Genomic DNA, 17,618 nt, shown 5'->3' with positions numbered 1-17,618 from the left:
AGTAGGCCGGTTCTCTATTCCATGGAGCGTAGGAGGATGAGGGGTGATCTTATAGAGGTGTAAAAAATCATGAGAGGAATAGATTGGGTAGATGCACAGTCTCTTGCCCAGAGTAGGGGAATCGAGGACAAGAGGGCATAGGGTTAAGGTGAAGGGGAAAAGATTTAATTGGAATCCAAGGGGTCACTTTTTCACACAAAAGTTGGTGGGCGTATGGAACAAACTGCCAGAGGAGGTAGTTGAGGCTGGGACTATCCCATCATTTAAGAAACAGTTAGGCAGGTACATGGATAGGACAGGTTTGGAGGGATATGGACCAATTGTAGGCAAGCTACTAGTGTAGCTGGGACATTGTTGGCCAGTGTGGGCGAGTTAGGCCGAAGGGCTTGTTTCCACACTGTATCACTATGACTCTATTGGTGTTCTGGTTCTAAATTTGCAGAATTCACAAATGCTATGCTAGATTGAATTTCCAGGTAATCTGTAGTTGAAATAATAAATGATACAAAGCTCTCCATACTTGAAGTCATGGCGTAAATATTTAACAGCCATTCAAAACAACAGTAAACAGATCAAGTTGGCAGATCATATTTCATATTTGAACCAGTTCAAAAAATGGATTTCCGTTATAAGAGTATGGGAAATCTGATCCACAGATGGGTAGCTGATAAAATTTGGGAATAATGGGAACTGGTCCCATAAACTGGTCCCTGGCTGTAGATGACAGCACTTCGGGCCCATATTGAACTAATTTAACTTTGTCTCATAAATTCCAATATTTAAGTAATGTTTTGATAGCTTTAAAATTATTTTGATTTCAATGAAAGGATATTTATCTCTTCGCATCAGATTTTTACATTTCTTCCAATACTGTGACGAGTTTTTGAATGGACTTTGAAACTATCAAGCTGAATAAAGCATTAGCACAGAATTAGAACATTTGATGCATTTAAACTTTAATCATGCAAAGATGCCTGTTCAATTGTCTCCACTGATGTGTACAGCAGCATAACAAAACAGTCATCATATTTTTTTCACCTGAATAAGAAGCATGACACATCTCTATTTCTTTTGCTGTACAAAATGACTGAACTATAACGATAGGGTTAAAAAGCAAAGAGAGTTAAACTATTTACAAATCAGTTATGTACAGGAAATAAGTTAAGAAACATGTTTCTTTCTACATATTGAAAACCCTGAAGATTTGTGTAAGATGAAGTTCATTTGGTAACACTAAGGTTATGCATACTTAGACAACCCTGGACTTGTGTACCAAAATGTAGGCTGATGTCGATTCTGAGGGAGTCCTGACTTCAGTACATGAAGTTAAATCATGGCTCCATCTGCTCTTTCAGATGCATATAAAAGATTCCATGATACTATTTAAGAGTTATCCCCAGTATCATGGAAAATTTATCATAATCAATATTAACATATTTCATCTTATATTATTGAGTATTATGTGCAAATTAGTTACTATATTATTAACTTTCTACCAATGAGTACATTTTGAAAATTACTTCATTAGCTGTAAAGTGCATTGGGCCATCCTGGAGTATTGAATGTGGTGTAAATATTCAAATCTTTATTTTATTTCCAGTTCTGATTTTTTGTGAATAATAGTCGAATGAAGTAAAGTATAACACAGTGAATACACACATGAAAATCACCTTTACCAATAGTTGCAAAATATTTGGTGGATCTGAAATATAATTCCTTTGAGGAAGATTTTAATCTTCTAAGTGCTGGCAGTGCAAGAATGCTGCATGGAATTCCTTCATGTATTTTATTTACTGAAAGTAAAATTAATTAAGTCCCACTGGTCAGAGTAGTTAGCTGATCATCCCAATCAATTTGGAATCCATCGGAATTTGAAGCCACCACTGGGTGTCCTGGTGGTAAATGCATTACCTTGAGGAAATGCTAATGTTCTTATTGTGCAGTGATCACGAATTGAAGTCTTAAATGACACATCATCGTCCAACTCACTGCCACTTAAGTTGACTGTATTGCAGCCTGTAGATGTCTTAAGTCCATTGAAGCTTCCATACATGTTGATAGTTTCCTGTTCTTCAGTATAACTTTCTTCTCCTGAATTGCAATATGCTTTAAGTTGTTTATAGTTTGTTTCATTCAATGTTTCCAATGCTGCACTACATTTCTCTGAAATGTCTCTTAAGATCTCATCCACTTTATCACTCTCCTGGGTATCAAAATAGGTTCCCTCAACTCGTTGCCGCTTATCTGGGGACGTTGAGGGAACAATCTCAGATGTGCTGTCTCGGGTATCCCGGCAATCGTGATTTATAAGTTTCTGATAAAAGTTAAAAGCATTGATTAGATTTTATTTATAATTGCACCTTCCTTACAATGTGGTCTCACCAATCTCATACAGTTGTTGTGTGACACCCCAACTGCTGAACTCATTACCCTTACTGCTGAAGGTAAGAAAGCCATTTACCTTCTTCACCACCCTGTTTCACCGCTTTCAGGGAACTCTGTACCTTTACCCCTGTTTCTTTCTTCTCTACAACATTCTCAAGGGCCCAACCATATACTGCCCAGGATATTCCCTAGTTTGACTTCCCAGAATGCACTATCTCACACTTCTCAGTGTTAAATTCCATCTGCCATTTCTTTTCCCACTTCCCTAGTTGAATCAGATCCTTTTGTAAACTTAGATAGCCCTACTCATTGTCCACCAAACCACCAATTTTACTTCGGAGTCACGTGAGTGACTACGTGAAGAACCCCGCCAGGACGCATGCGTGTCATATCGCTACATGCATTGCAACGAGTCACAGCAGGGGGAACAACGTTCCCCTTAGCGGCAGAATTTAAATGCCGGAAACAGCAGGTAAGGAGACTCTGCGTTCTTCCCACTTACTTTACAGTGGAGGCATGGACAGATCCACGAGAAAGAAGGCTGCGAAAAAGCTGGCGGGGGAGAACCACGGAGTTGTGGGCAGCCAGCAGCAGCAGCTGACGGCACGCCAATCTCCCGTAATGGGAACAGCTGTGCCCGACTTCGCTCCCGCACCGGCCAAATCTACACCACGGCCGGGCGGTAAAGCGAAGCAAAAAACAGACAGTCGTTGACTCCGATGAGTCCGACTTTGAACAGCCGCGAGCGGCCAGTGCCCGTGAGCATTGGGGCTGGTTGGAGCGGCTGGGGGAACAGGAGCAGCCGCGAGCGGCCAGTGCCCGTGAGCATTGGAGCCGGTTGGAGCGGCTGGGGGAACAGGAGCAGCCGCGAGCGGCCAGTGCCCGTGAGCATTGGGGCTGGTTGGAGCGGCTGGGGGAACAGGAGCAGCCGCGAGCGGCCAGTGCCCGTGAGCATTGGGGCCGGTTGGAGCGGTTGGGGGAACAGGAGCAGCCGCAAGCGGCCAGTGCCCGTGAGCATTGGAGCCGGTTGGAGCGGCTGCAGGATCAGGAGCAGCCGCAAGTGGCCTGTGCCCGAGAGCATAAGAGCCAGTTGGAGCGGCTGTTGGAGGAAATACTCCAAAGTGGCAGGCTCCGGGAGATGGAGACTAGCCACAGTGGGCAGCTAGTAAGTCCTACAGCAGTACCTCTTGTGGGGCTGCACAGTGTTTCTCCCTCATCAGAGGGGAGTACGGGGGGTCAATTCTGGGCTGACCTTGAAGAGGGGTGTGCAGAACATACCCCTAGTGTGCATGGGGTGAAAGAAAACCTGTTGGATATGGTGTCCCAGTTTATTCAACCCGACCAAACTGGCCAAAACCTGGAGCCCAAAATAGCGGCAAGTATTGACTACATGTCATTCAACCAGCTACAGGGACAGGCATTATTGGACACCACGGCAAGACACTTACCACCAGGGAACTGCACATCACTAAATGTTCCCAGTGTCAACCAGTGCATCTGGAAACATGTCGGGGCATCGATCAGAGCCAGGGACTTGAAAATACAAAAAGTTCTGAAAGTCCTAACAGCAGGAATTACGGCTTTCGCCCGCACATTGAACGAACAAGACATGACCCAAGATCAACAAGATGCACTGGCTTTATTTTGCAACTCCCAATACGAGTTAAACAGTATTAGGAAGAGTGCTATCCAACCGGCTTTAGACCCCACATTTGCAGGCCTCTGCAAACCTGGTACCTCCAAACCACCAATACTACTATTTGGAGGGGACTTATCCAAACAGGTCAAAGAACTTGACGAAGAGGCTAAAACCCTGGGGCTCATAAAAGCAGCGTCCAAAAACTACTTCGGCCAGAAACAGCACCCCTACGCACCCACCAGTCGGCCAAGACAAACTGGAGAAAGCGCAAAGGCCAGGAACACCCAACATCGGTCTTTTTTAGGCCATGGCCCAGACCGGCCTTCCTGGAAAATGCGCAAACCCTCAACATCAACCCAACTACAGACCCAGACACCGGCGCCTCAACGTCCACGGAGGATGCCGAAAAAGTAACAAACCTACCACTGGTAACCATGGAGGTAGGTGGGTCTGGTTCCTTACGAATTGAAGGGAGCATTGTGGGAGATTACAATACTATCTGGATGCATAGAATAAGTTAACTACCGACACTTATATTTTAAGCAGTATCCAGGGTTATATCATAGAATTTATACAAAAACATAACCCTCCAGTTCAGCATGTACCGAACCGAATGTTCGTGCTTACAGGCATAGAAAAATCAAAAGCACATGCTGAACTACAGCGGCTTTATAAAAAAGGAGTAATTGAGAAAACCCAACACTAATCACAGGAATTCGTGTCCAACATCTTTATCAAAAACAAGAAAGATGGTGGTTGCCGCATCATCATCGATTTGACTACTTTGAATACTTTCGTACAATATATTCATTTCAAGATGGAAACCTTTGTTACTGCTAAGCAATTGATTTCCAAAGGTTACTACATGGCAAGCATCGATTTAAAAGATGCTTACTATACAGTACCCATAAGAGGTGACCACAGATGTTATTTAAAATTCAACTGGATGGGTCAGCGCTGGCAATACAGGGCACTCCCTAATGTGCTAACATCAGCCCCCAGGCTGTTCACAAAAATTTTGAAACCAGCCCTAGCGTTTCTGCGCAAACAAAAACACATGGTAATGGCATATCTAGATGACATACTTATTGTGGGCAAAACTTTGGAATTGGCTAAACAAGCGGTAACAGCCACAAAACAATTATTTGAAAAACTGGGGTTTATCATCCATCCAGTTAAGTCTAAATTAACGCCTTCAACCAAAATGGATTATCTGGGGTTCACCAATAACTCAGTTCACATGTCAGTGACTTTGCCGAAAGAAAAGGTTACAGCCTTAATAGAGGTTTGCAGCAAAATCATTGACATCACTAAACCATCCATCAGACTGGTAGCAAGAATAATTGGGAAGATAGTGGCTGCGTTTCCAGCCACACAATTTGGACCTTTACATTATCGAAATTTACAGAGAGCGAAAATAAGAGCACTCAAAATTAATGATGGTCATTTTGACAGACCAATGAAGCTACCAACAGAAGCCATAATGGAACTAAAATGGTGGGAACATAACATTAGGCATTGTTCCAATCCAATCATTATCAGCAACCCGTCTATGGTACTACAAACTGATGCCAGTGCACTTGGTTGGGGTGCTACCAATTCCATCTCCAGCTGTGGAGGGAGATGGAATGCACAGGAGGCATCATTATTACAAACACTGGGCATAAACTACCTGGAGATGTTAAGTGCATTCCATGGCCTTAAGTCATATTGTTCTAGGTTATATCACCAGCATGTTAGACTACAAATTGACAACACCACCGTGGTAGCATATATCAACCATATGGGTGGAAACAAATCGACATCATGTGACAATCTGGCCAACACAATTTGGCAATGGTGTATCCAGAGAGATATTTGGATATCAGCTACCTACTTACCAGGTATACTAAATTTAGTGGCAGACACCAGGTCACGCAAATTCAATGAAAACACTGAATGGATGTTGGATAAAAATGTATTTGCTGAAATTACAGCACAGTATGGAACACCAGATATCGATCTTTTCGCATCCAGGCTCAATCACCAGTTATCGAATTATGTTTCATGGGAACCAGACCCTGGGGCAGCAGCAACAGATGCATTTTCGCTGCATTGGGGGAAATTGTTTATTTATGCATTCCCTCCTTTCTGCCTCATCAGTCGGGTATTAAGGAAAATACAGCAAGACTCTGCGTCTGGTATTTTGATAGTACCCGATTGGCCTACTCAACCATCGTTCCCGGTGATACTCGACATGGTATTAGAACCATGCATCACCATCCATCATAGACCTAATTTACTGGTTCATCCCGTAACAAGGGAAAGTCACCCATGTCATAATTATACAAACCTATTAATTTGTAGAGTTTGAAAGCACCTCTACTACACCTGGGACTGACGGACCGAACAGTGGATATGATTGCATCGGCCCACAGTCAGTCCACCAAAAAACAGTACTTGGTGTACATCAAGAAATGGGAAAAGTACTGTCACAACAATAACCTCATCCACAGATCAATCAACATCCCGTCTGTTCTGGAATTCCTGGCAAGCCTCCATTACGATGAGGGACTCCGTTATAGTGCCATCAACTGCGCCAGAAGTGCTCTGTCAACATACCTGTGGCAAGGAACAGAGCGGCATTCTGTAGGGACACACCCCCTGGTAACCAAACTCATGAGGGGCATTTTTAATGCTAATCCCCCAAGAACCAGGTACACCCAAATATGGGATGTGAGCATTGTACTGACCATGTTAAGAAACTGGTCTCCACCTACAGCTCTGTCCCTACAGAAACTGACAATGAAAACAGTCATGCTGATGGCCTTGGTCACGGCACAAAGGGTCCAGTCGCTACAGAAACTAAGGCTGGACAACATGACTATTTCATCTGGGAATTTGACTTTTCACATCTATGAATGAGTCAAACAGAACAGACAGGGGTCAGCAGGCCTAAAAATAGAATTCAGGGCCTACCCGACAGATGATCGTCTCTGTATTGTAACTCACTTACTATTATATATGGAGTATACAAAGATCATCAGAGGCAAAGAAATGGCACTTTTAATCAGCTACAAACAGCCACACAAAAAAGTGACAGTCCAGACCATCTCGAGATGGCTAAGACAGGTCCTAATAAAGGCTGGAGTAGACACTAACATTTTTAAATCTCACTCCACCAGGGCTGCAGCTACATCGGCAGCTTTGAAGTTGGATGTTCCAATGGACCAAATCCTCAAGACAGCAGGATGGTCAACGGAGAGAACTTTCCAACGATTTTATAATAAACCAGTCATTGAACCTGGAACATTTGCAGAAACCATTTTAAGTTCTGTAATATGAATTTACCCCACAAATAGGGGCTATGATTTGGTGTTAATAAATTTATCGTTGTTTTCAATATCGTATTGATGTCTAATGATGTTAACACTATTCTCCCCATAATCAAGGCAGATGTGATGCATGGACTCGTTTTCCACGGCATGAAATCACAGAGCTTTAAAATCTTCACGTAGTCACTCACGTGACTCCGAAGTAAAATAGTAAGATTAAACGAGAACTTACCAGTTTGAAGTTTGATCGTTATTTTATGAGGAGTAATGTTGAGGGAATACGTGCCCTCCGCTCCCACCCATGATCATATACTCAACTGGTATCTCTTCTCTAATCTTACTATGTTTAGTCATTACAGTTATCTGTGATTTCACACCGCTGCTTTGAAGAATGACACGCATGCGTCCTGGCGGGGTTCTTCACGTATTCCCTCAACGTTACTCCTCATAAAATAACGATCAAGCTTCAAACTGGTAAGTTCTCGTTTAATCTTACTATTTTGGTGTTAGATGCAACTAACTAAGATGAACTACATTGTCATCCAAATCATTAATATAGGCGATGAACAATAAAAGACCCAGCACAGATCCTGCAGTACACTACTGGTGATAGGTTTCCAATCACTCTTTCCAACAAGTCCATTTTGAATCTAGCTCACTCTTGCCTGAAAGAGAGCCCAATGATTCATATACCTCAATTCCTCCCCCAATCCCCAGCACCAGCTTCATAACCATGTAATTATCCGTACCACCTTTTTGTTCCTTGCCTCTCTAATTTGTACCTTAGTAGTAATCCTAAGATCCTTAAACTTGTACATTTCAAATTACTACCTAACACCCTAAATTTTCTTTGCAGGACCTTATCTGTCTTCTTACCTATATAATTGGTACCGATATTGACCATGACCTCTGCGTCCTCATCCTCCCTGTTCACAGTGTCCTGTACCTGTTCTGAGATTCTTTTGACCCTGGCACTAGGGAGGCATTACATCATCCTGGAGTCTCACACATGGCCACAGCATATTCTCTCTGTGCCCCATACTCCATAGTTCCCTGTACCTATTGCTTGCCTAGTTTTGGCACGACTCTGCCCCACAGCAAAACCAAAGGTGATGCCAGCGATCTGGCAGCTGCTGCTATTTTATCAGGATGGGCTCTCCGGCCCAACAGTATGGAAATTGGCACACGTGTTTGACAGGGTGGTAGCCACAGGAAATTCCTGCGGTATCTGTTTACCTTTCTTGGTGGTCATCTCTTAATTTCCAATTCCCTGAAATGCCTAGTCCTTCTTCAAACAGCTTTTCTTAAACTTGATGTATAATTATGCCAAACTCTACTCATAAAAATGTAAATAATGGTGTGAACATTTATAATACTTACATCAAGGATTGATGCCAGATGTTTTGCCCTACTAGCAAGTTCTTTCAGCTGGATATTCCTCTCCTTCAGTGATAATATTTCACAATGCTTTCTCTTTAAAGTGACTTGCAACTGCAAAAGAGAATATTGATCATTCACAAAGGCGAACACTACACACGTTGAGTATATGATGCATCACATATTCTAAAAGGATAGAACTGCAATTATATTTAATGCTTCATTAACAGAGCAGTGGATGGTCAGAACTTGTTTTATTCATATTCACATTCATCCTTTTTTATTGAGTTACTTCTAATATTTAAGACCCTGCATTTTAAAAACTCTGCTAGATACATGACGAGAGTTTTGCTCCCATTATGTATCTGGCAGGGGATTCCAATTTCCAACAACTCAGTCAAAATAATTACATCCTCCTCATCTTTATTTACTACAAATGTGTTTTATTTTTCTCTTAAAGATACAATTGCCTTTGCCTCTATATGAATCCATTTTACCCATTACCTCTCCCCACTCTCTGAGAAATAATGATGTCATCATCAATTATGCAGGTTCTGAACATAGGAAATAGCTCAATCTTTATTTTATAATGTTTTCACATTTATTAAGTTTCCTGTTATTTTCTCAGTTTTAGTGGATTTGGTATTGGTAGCCCAAGTTGCTTCAGGCCTATTGTTTGCCATGTCTGTCGTCAGCGTAATGTCTATACACTCACTGTGTGTCTTCAATGGTTTTAATATCTTGTGTAAAACTGCTGACCATACTTTGCTTAACCAATGTTTTATTCAGTATATCCTGTAACATAATGGAGCAGCCTGGACCATTGAATTAGATAAATTAATTCAAGTACCACCACAACACCAGGAGGAAGTTAAATTCAAGTTATTAATTAGACCCATTGTCATTTTTATTAATGTTGTTGACAATAGTGACCGTGAAAGTATTGAATTATTGTGATAAAAGAACACATCTGGTTTCTTTCAGAAGGGGAAACCTGCCACCTGTACCTGGCGTGTACTGTGGCTCCAGATCTATACCACTCCATTCAGGACCTAGTTAGAACAGGCAACAAATACTGGCCTAGTCCCTGATGTTACTTTCCATGAATGAATAAAACATTTGGAGTCCCCTTAATTTGAGACACTGTACAGTTGACATTATCCATTATCAATAGATATGAAGATATTTCGCTTCATTTGTTTAAAGTTGAGTGTATGATTTTTAGTGCGGAACAAACTGTAAGAATTTTCTGGTCTTCAAGATCATATTTCACTTAAGCATTTCCAGGAGAGAGAACAATTGCTTAACAAAACTAGCCAGTCGTGCTAAATATGTGAATCTTATATATACACAGATATCTAACAAGAACCAGCTGGTTTTAATAATAAGCATATTCTTTATTTAGCTTTTTCTTTCCTGAGATCTTAATGTAGCTGATATTTACTGCAATCCCTAGATGATCCAACTTCTTAGAGTAAGAGTCATACAGCTCAGAAACAAGTCCTTTTCTCCCAACTTGGCGACCTAGATGCCCCATCTGTACTAGTCCCACCTGTTGCAGGATAGTTCCATTATGGTTTCTTCTTAAACCATATTGTTAAATTGGAATCAAAATGCATTAATCCTTTCAATTATAATATTTTCAACAAATGATTTAACAAATTTCAGGAATATGTAAATATTGTTTTTATTGCACGGTCTTTAATTATTACGATTAAATCTATACTATCACACAACAGTATTTCCAAGTATATTTCTTACATGTTCATTTTCCACAAGAGCATCTCCCAGAGCTTTCTGATTTTCTTCAGCCACATCCCTCCAAAACTGCTCAGGCGGGTGTGTGTGGTCGGTTTGCAGATTCATCTCAATCAGAGAGTTGTGAGCAGCCGACATGGAAGAAGAAATGCACACGTCCAGATGAGACACATAGTCAGTAAACGGTAGGTATGCATCTGTCATGGACATGGGTTGCATCAACGATGTTGGGTCTGTGGACAAAAGGATTAGCAATTCTATTAAAGGTACATAAAATTGCTGGGGAAACTCAGCGAGTGCAGCAGCTTCTATGGAGCGAAGGAAATAGGCGACGTTTCGGGCCGAAACTCTTCTTCAGATTCTATTATGTCTCTTCTCCTTATCTCCTACCTTTTATCCTCTATTAACTCCTTTTCATCTCTAGCCTTATCACTTACTCCACCCATCTGCTTTTCAAAGCCCCTCAGCTGTATACACCTATCACTTGCCAGCCTTATCCCCCACCACAACTCTGTTTTCCAGCATTCTCTCCCCCCCACCCCCACCCCTCCTCCTCAAGAAGAAGGGTCCCGACCTGTAACATCATCTATCAATTTCCTCTGTGGATGCTGCCTGGCTCGTTGAGTTCCTCCACCACTTTGTGTTTTGCTTTAGCATGTGGGGTGTTGTATTAATGAATCGTTGAGTATAAAATCAAAGAGCTTGCACAGACTATAGCGCAAACCAACCTCCCTTCCATTGACCCCATCTACACTTCATGCTGCCTCAGCAAGACCACCAGCATATTCAAGGAAACCCTCAGAGATAGTTCAGAAAGCCGTTCGGTAATGAAGGAATCCAGTTACGTAGCAAGACAAAAGAACCTTTGATTCTTGGTGAAAGAAACCTATGGGAGAATTTAATACAATGGTTCAAACCTATCATTGGTTTTGGCAGAATAGACAAAATGTGATCCTAGGAATGAGTGGATTAACATATGATGAGCGTTTGATGGCACTGGGCCTCTACCCGCTGGAGTTTAGAAGGATGACGGGCACCCCATTGAAACTTACCAAATAGTGAAAGGTCTGGATAGAGTGCATGTGGAGAGGATGTTCCCACTAGTGGGAGAGTCTAGGACCAGAGCTCATAGCCTCAGACGTAAAGGACATTCCTTTAGGAAGGAGATGAGGAGGAATTTCTTTAGTCAGAGGGTGGTGAATCTGTTGAATTAATTGCCACAGAAGGCTCTGGAGACCGTCAATTGATATTTTTAAGGTAAAGAGAGATAAAGTCTTGATTAGTACAGGTATCAGGAGTTATGGGAAAAAGCCAGGAGAATGGGGTTAGGAGGGAGAAATAGATCAGCCATGTTTAAATGGTGGAGTAGACTTGATGGGCCGAATGGCCTAATTCTGCTCCTATCACTTATGAACTTATGAAGGAACTGCAGATGCTGGGTTACACCGAAGATAGACACAAAATAATGACCCGCTGAGTTACCAGCAATTTGTGTCTATAGACGAGTAGAAGCAGTTTTCACTGACAAGAGGTTGTGCATCTCTAAAACATAGCTTGAAAATGATTGACAAAATAAATAGCCAGCAGGAATAAGCGAAAAACGCAAGGAATCATTGGATTTGTCAAAGGTCATTCGCGATAAAGAAAAAGCGAATGAAGCGCTGGCTGTATAAACTGTGTATAAACGGGGGTGCCAGGTAGCGGGAGAGGGGGTGTACCAGTGAGAGAGAGGGGGCAGATGCGAGTGGGAGACAGGGAGAGAGTCTGGACCAGCAGAGAGACATTCTCAGCAGTTGAACTGCTGCATGTGTACAGACCTGCGTTTTATCCGTAGTCAGGATCGAACCTGGGTCTCCGGTGCTGCAAGTGCTGTTGAATTGCTACTGGTTGTCCCTGTCCCCTCCCGAATGTCCCATCCCTGTCCGGGGGCGGCCGGAGATGTCCGAGGTGACCCTGGATTGACGGGACACCGGCCTGGAGCAGTGGTGGCCCCAGGCTTACAGCCAGCATGGAAAAGAAGCGCTAACTTCAGCTCAACTCTGCGTGTCCCGCCGGGTTAACTGACAGCCCTGGACTGATGGGACATCGGCCGGGAACAGTGGCGGCCCCAGGCTTACAGCCAGCGCAGAGAAGAAACGCTAATTTTGACACGCAGCATCTTTGGGGAAAAGGAATAGGTGAGGTTTCGGGTCGAGCCCTTCTCCAGAGATGTTGCGTGACCCACAGAGTTACTGCAGCATTTTGTGTGTATCCCTGTTGATGACTGGTGCTTGGGTTTCGCCGGCACCGAGGGGGTTAACCGACAGCCACTGGATAAGGCGAGAGTCTCCGGCTGCTGACGGTCCCCGGCCCGTCGAGGAGCAGGTTCCTTGGGAGTTGGAGCAGAGTTGAGCTGGAGTTAGCGCTTGTTCTCCACGCTGGCTGTAAACCTGGAGCCACCACTGCTCCGGACCGGTGTCCCGTCAGTCCAGGGCTGTTGGTTAACCCCGCAGGAAAGGCAGAGTTGAGCTGGAGTTAGCAATTCTTCTCCACGCTGGCTGTAAGCCTGGGGCCGCCACTGCTCCGGACCGATGTCCTGTCAGTCCAGGGTCACCCCGGACATCTCCGGCCGCCTCCGGACAGGGATGGGACACTCGGGAGGGGACAGGGACAGTCCAGTAGCAATTCAACAGCGCTTGCAGCACTGGAGACCCAGTTCGATCCTGACTATGGATGAAACGCAGGTCTGTATACATGCAGCAGCTGAGCTGCCGAGAATGTTTATCACGATTGACCTATGACCTGGGCATGCGCAGTCGGAATACCGAAATCGCTTATTGCGTGAAAGAGCGGTGGGAGAATATTTCAATAGAACTTTCAAAATGAAAACTAAGCCTTTCGTAGGAAAGGACAGGAGAGAGGTGCAAATGGTGCTCTTTGTTTTCTGTGATGACCACACTGCATTGCGCTCGAGTTGCATCCATGGCTTTCCCTGTACACTGTCAATGTTATTAAGGGGCCCGTGTGCCATTGATGCTGGATTTAAACTAAAGAAGCAATATGCAAGAAAATCCCGATTTTGAAACTAACTGAACAATCTCCAGCCCCGGGATAAAGCTCTGGGTCAATGTATCTCGACACCCAGTGACCGCATAGTTACTGAGCGAGGGTGTAGTCTGTGGTGTTGCGATCATAGCACAACCTGACTCGAAACGTCACCCATTCCTTTTCTCCAGAGATGCTGCCTGTTCCGCTGAATTACTCAGGGTGTTTGTGTCTATCTTCTGAAGGAAGGATTGTTTGTTGATCTTTGTACATTCATTGCGGCTAGAATTGTTGACACTTCATCATTAGCTACACTGCCGTCCGCGTCTAGATAAACAACGCGTGTCCAACATCAATAAACAACCTCAGAAGTTCTACAATAATTAATCGCAAGAATGGTTTTGCTAGATGCCGCGTTCGCTCATGTTTCTAACTACAGGTGGCTTTCGCAAAACGTAAAAGATGTACCTAAATAGCTCTCTTTTGTAATTCCGAGTCGCTTCATGTATCAGTCGAGTGCCTGCAGAATGACCAATGTTAATGTGAACCCGTTTTGCAATGTTTTCCGAAGAAACCTCTTTAAATGGTAGTATCGCCTGAATGTTCTAACCTTTGGAAGGCTGCAGAGTTAATGGCCCAGCAAAGTCAAGATTCCTTTTTAAACGTGCTCATTGTTATATCTTTCACCAATGTGTTCCTTTGTTTCCAATGGCAACGACTGATGAGAGCTTGAGAACTGCATTAATATGTAATCAGGATTCCTTTAAAACTGCGCGTACTTCCTGATGGTTTCATCAGGACACGGTGGTATGAGATGTACTTACCACACATGATATCCACATCTTTGAAATCCTGCAGGTCAAACGCTGATGCTTCCTGTAACTGCAAATTCTGTAAAAAGAAAAGAAAAAAAAATTTCTGTAATTAAATTCCATCCTCCAAATAAAGATTGTAGTTTATCGTGTAGCTACAAGGAAATGTAAGTTTTGTAGGGCATTTCGACAACGTTAAGTGCCAAGTTCCCTTTTATTGTTTCCGATTGGACTCTGGTTTAACCTCGTCCTGTCTCCATTCAGCCACCGCCTCCGTTTTCCCCCACTTTGGCCTACAACTTGAATCCGAGTCTGACTCTCTGCAACTTTCAAAATAAAAATGTATTGCCTATTCCCTATTTCTAAAATAGATTTATGTTACAATATTCGCCAATATTCGCCTACTCTCCTGTTAATGCTGGATTCTATCTTCCCTTCTGAAATGTCTCGAGTGTGTTACATTTCATTCACTCTGTGTGTGCATTTTTTTCCAGACGCGCGCACACATATTTGCACGCAAAAATAAAGCTGTTCGCTGTAACACGGTGCACGTGACAATAAACTAAACTAAACTAATGTATAGGAAGGAACTGCGGATGCTGGTTTATATCAGACATCCAGACACAAAATGCTGGAGTAACTCGGCGGGACAGGCAGCATCTCTGGAGAAAAGGAATAGGTGACGTTTCGGATCGAGACCCTTATTCAGACACCTCAGACTCAGTCTGAAGAAGGGTCCTAACCTGAAATACATGTCTGAAGAAAGGTCCCGACCCAAAACGTCTCAAAAGGTCCCGACCCAAAACCTATTCCTTCTCTCCAGAGATGCTGCCTGTCCCGCCGAGTTACTCCAGCGTTTATGTTAAACTAAACTAATGTTATACACATATAATAAATCATGTATTATAAGCAATATTTAAAAGGCATACCTGGAAATCAAATTCCCATTGAGGAAATGGCATGTGACAGGTTTGGAGTGCCATTGGAAGAGCTTCCTGTTCGCCCGCAAAGGTCTGTCCCTATTCTGTAAAAAATGCACTAGCTCCTCACAAACTACCTGTTCCGTGTATTTAGGCCTGATTGTCTGCAATAGCAACAACAATTAAACTGGGAACAATTCTTGAGGTCGACAACACAATGTAAAGCTGCAAATGCAGGTCACCATTGAAGTGCTCAGTTCCCTGGCGGCTGTGAGTTTGCGACCGGGACTGAGCAGCATCTATATATCTGTCCACTCTTACTGCCGATCCATGATCTGGGTAACGCACTGGCTTTTAGTTTCGCTAACTTGACTTGGGAGCAGCAGCTACTACACCGCCAGCCCTTACTTCCCTTCAATAGGGCAGATACACGAGCCAACCACAACGCACCTGCAGCCTACAAAATATCTTCACACTTCAACACAGTCAAAGATTAACCCAGCTTGTTGTTTCAGCGGCTTGACACTGATTCTCGGCAGCATTCCTGCCACGCCCGGAGCCCGTGTGTGGTCGGGGTTACGTAATGCCAACTTTCCAAACAAGGAAGCGACCAAAAGGAGATCGGACTGTTGTTAATTACAACCTTCGGGGACGTTAACATCCAACATACAGTCAGCTTTGGCGCCTTCCGCCTGCACTGGAAAAGGTAAACACGAACTTTCTATTGGGCATCACAAAGACTGATGGAGACTCGGGAAGCTGCAACCTTGAGCAAAAACACAAAATGCGTGAGGAACTCAGCGGGTCAGGCAGCATCTGTGGAGGGAATGGAGTCTGAAGAAGGGTCCCGAACCGAAAGGTCGTCTGTCCGTTCCCTTCACAGATGCTGCCTGTCCCGCTGAGTTACTCCAGCACCTTGTGTTTGGCACAGAGACTGATGTGTTTTAACTGGTTATTCTCGCCATTTCATTCACACTGCCCGCTTCCCCGAGGTACTGTTTCTTTTTCCGAAGGTAACGGGTACTGCTGGCAAGTCAGTGATTTTTGCCCTTCTCTGACTACATGTCAGAAGATGAACACCTCTCTCTAAAAGGGTCACACACACTCACCCTGCCTGTCGTGGTCATCGTTTAAGTTTATTATCGTCACGCCTACCGAGGCACAGTGAAAAGCTATGTTATTTCATGCTATCCAATCAAATCTGATAACACTGTACATAAATACAAAGAAGCCTAACTCAAAGTACAATAAGTAGAGCAAAGGAAAAGATACAGCGATCATATATAAATCTCAGCATTGCTGCGCACCAACCTGTGGAATTCTTTGCCACAGAAGGCTGTGGAAGCCAAGTCAAGTGATCTTTTTAAAGCAGAGATAGATAGATTCTTGATTAGTATGGGTGCTGGGGGTTATGGGGAGAAGGCAGGAAAATGGGGTTAGGAGGGAGAGATAGATCAGCCACGATTGAATGGTGGAGTAGACTTGATGGACAGAATGGCCTAATTCTCATCCTATCACTTATAACCTATGACACCAGTTCCTTAGGAAGTCCAATAGCCACAATGGGGTAGAGATGAATCGAACAGTAACCTGGCTTATGGAAGGGCCGTTCATAAACCTGATATGGGGAAGAAGCTGGTTCTGAGTCTGGTCGTGGTACGTGCCTTCAGGCTTCTGTATCTTCTGCCGGTTGGGAGTAGAGAGAAGAAGGAATGACTGGGGTTGGATTATGATTTTGATTATATTAGTGATTAAGGTACAAGTGTTACATAATGATAAGGATAAGTTTGCTGCATTGTGTCCTTAAAGTTCTGTGTACTCTTCTGTAGTAGGAGAGAGTGGTTACTTGCCCTGGTAGTGTTGAGGAAAGGATGAGAAGCTATCGTCATGGAGGGTCTGATATAAATTCACCAGTGTATTATTTTAAACTCAACCCAATCAAGAATTGATGTAATATTCTAAACTTTTCTTTAAAAAAATAAGAATTCCAAATTTTATTTCCTCTGCTCTGGTTGGGCCCACTATTCCTGCTCAAGTAACAAAGTTGAGGGTAGAGGGATATAGCGAATATGTGTAGGAATCAGATCCTCCCATTTAATCTTCCCCGGACGGTCATATTTTGTCCTAAATGACAGCTGCTGATAGATGATGATCGGTTCTATAGACTTGAGCTACTGTTCGATTCATCTTTACCCCTTTCCTTCCTGTTCAATTGAATTAATTTCAACCTAACCTCCCATTCAGTGATAAAGATGAGAGCTCCTACATTAATAACATTACTGGTGAGTCTTCAACTTTATTCAGCATATCAAATGAACCATGTTGTCTGACACTGAACTACACAGTGATGGAGAAACTTAGTGCAATCATAGTTAAGGAAGACATATTT

General features: G+C 43.3%; 1 protein-coding gene across 1 annotated transcript; it reads right to left on the bottom strand.

The window, feature by feature from the left end:
* Nucleotides 1–1,459: 1,459 nt before the first annotated feature.
* On the bottom strand, nt 1,460–15,753 carry mcidas (multiciliate differentiation and DNA synthesis associated cell cycle protein). Its single transcript, XM_033024121.1, has 5 exons — nt 15,239–15,753; nt 14,322–14,388; nt 10,477–10,706; nt 8,719–8,829; nt 1,460–2,314 (listed from the first exon to the last, which is right to left on the bottom strand). The coding sequence occupies exons 1-5, from the start codon at nt 15,290–15,292 to the stop codon at nt 1,850–1,852; spliced, it is 927 nt and encodes a 308-aa protein (XP_032880012.1). The 5' UTR covers nt 15,293–15,753; the 3' UTR covers nt 1,460–1,849.
* Nucleotides 15,754–17,618: the final 1,865 nt, after the last annotated feature.

This window comes from Amblyraja radiata, chromosome 1, assembly GCF_010909765.2.
Source record: "Amblyraja radiata isolate CabotCenter1 chromosome 1, sAmbRad1.1.pri, whole genome shotgun sequence".
NCBI classification, from domain to species: domain Eukaryota; kingdom Metazoa; phylum Chordata; class Chondrichthyes; order Rajiformes; family Rajidae; genus Amblyraja; species Amblyraja radiata.
Note: the sequence above shows the minus strand (reverse complement) of the source record. Positions and strands in the feature narration are given on the sequence as shown.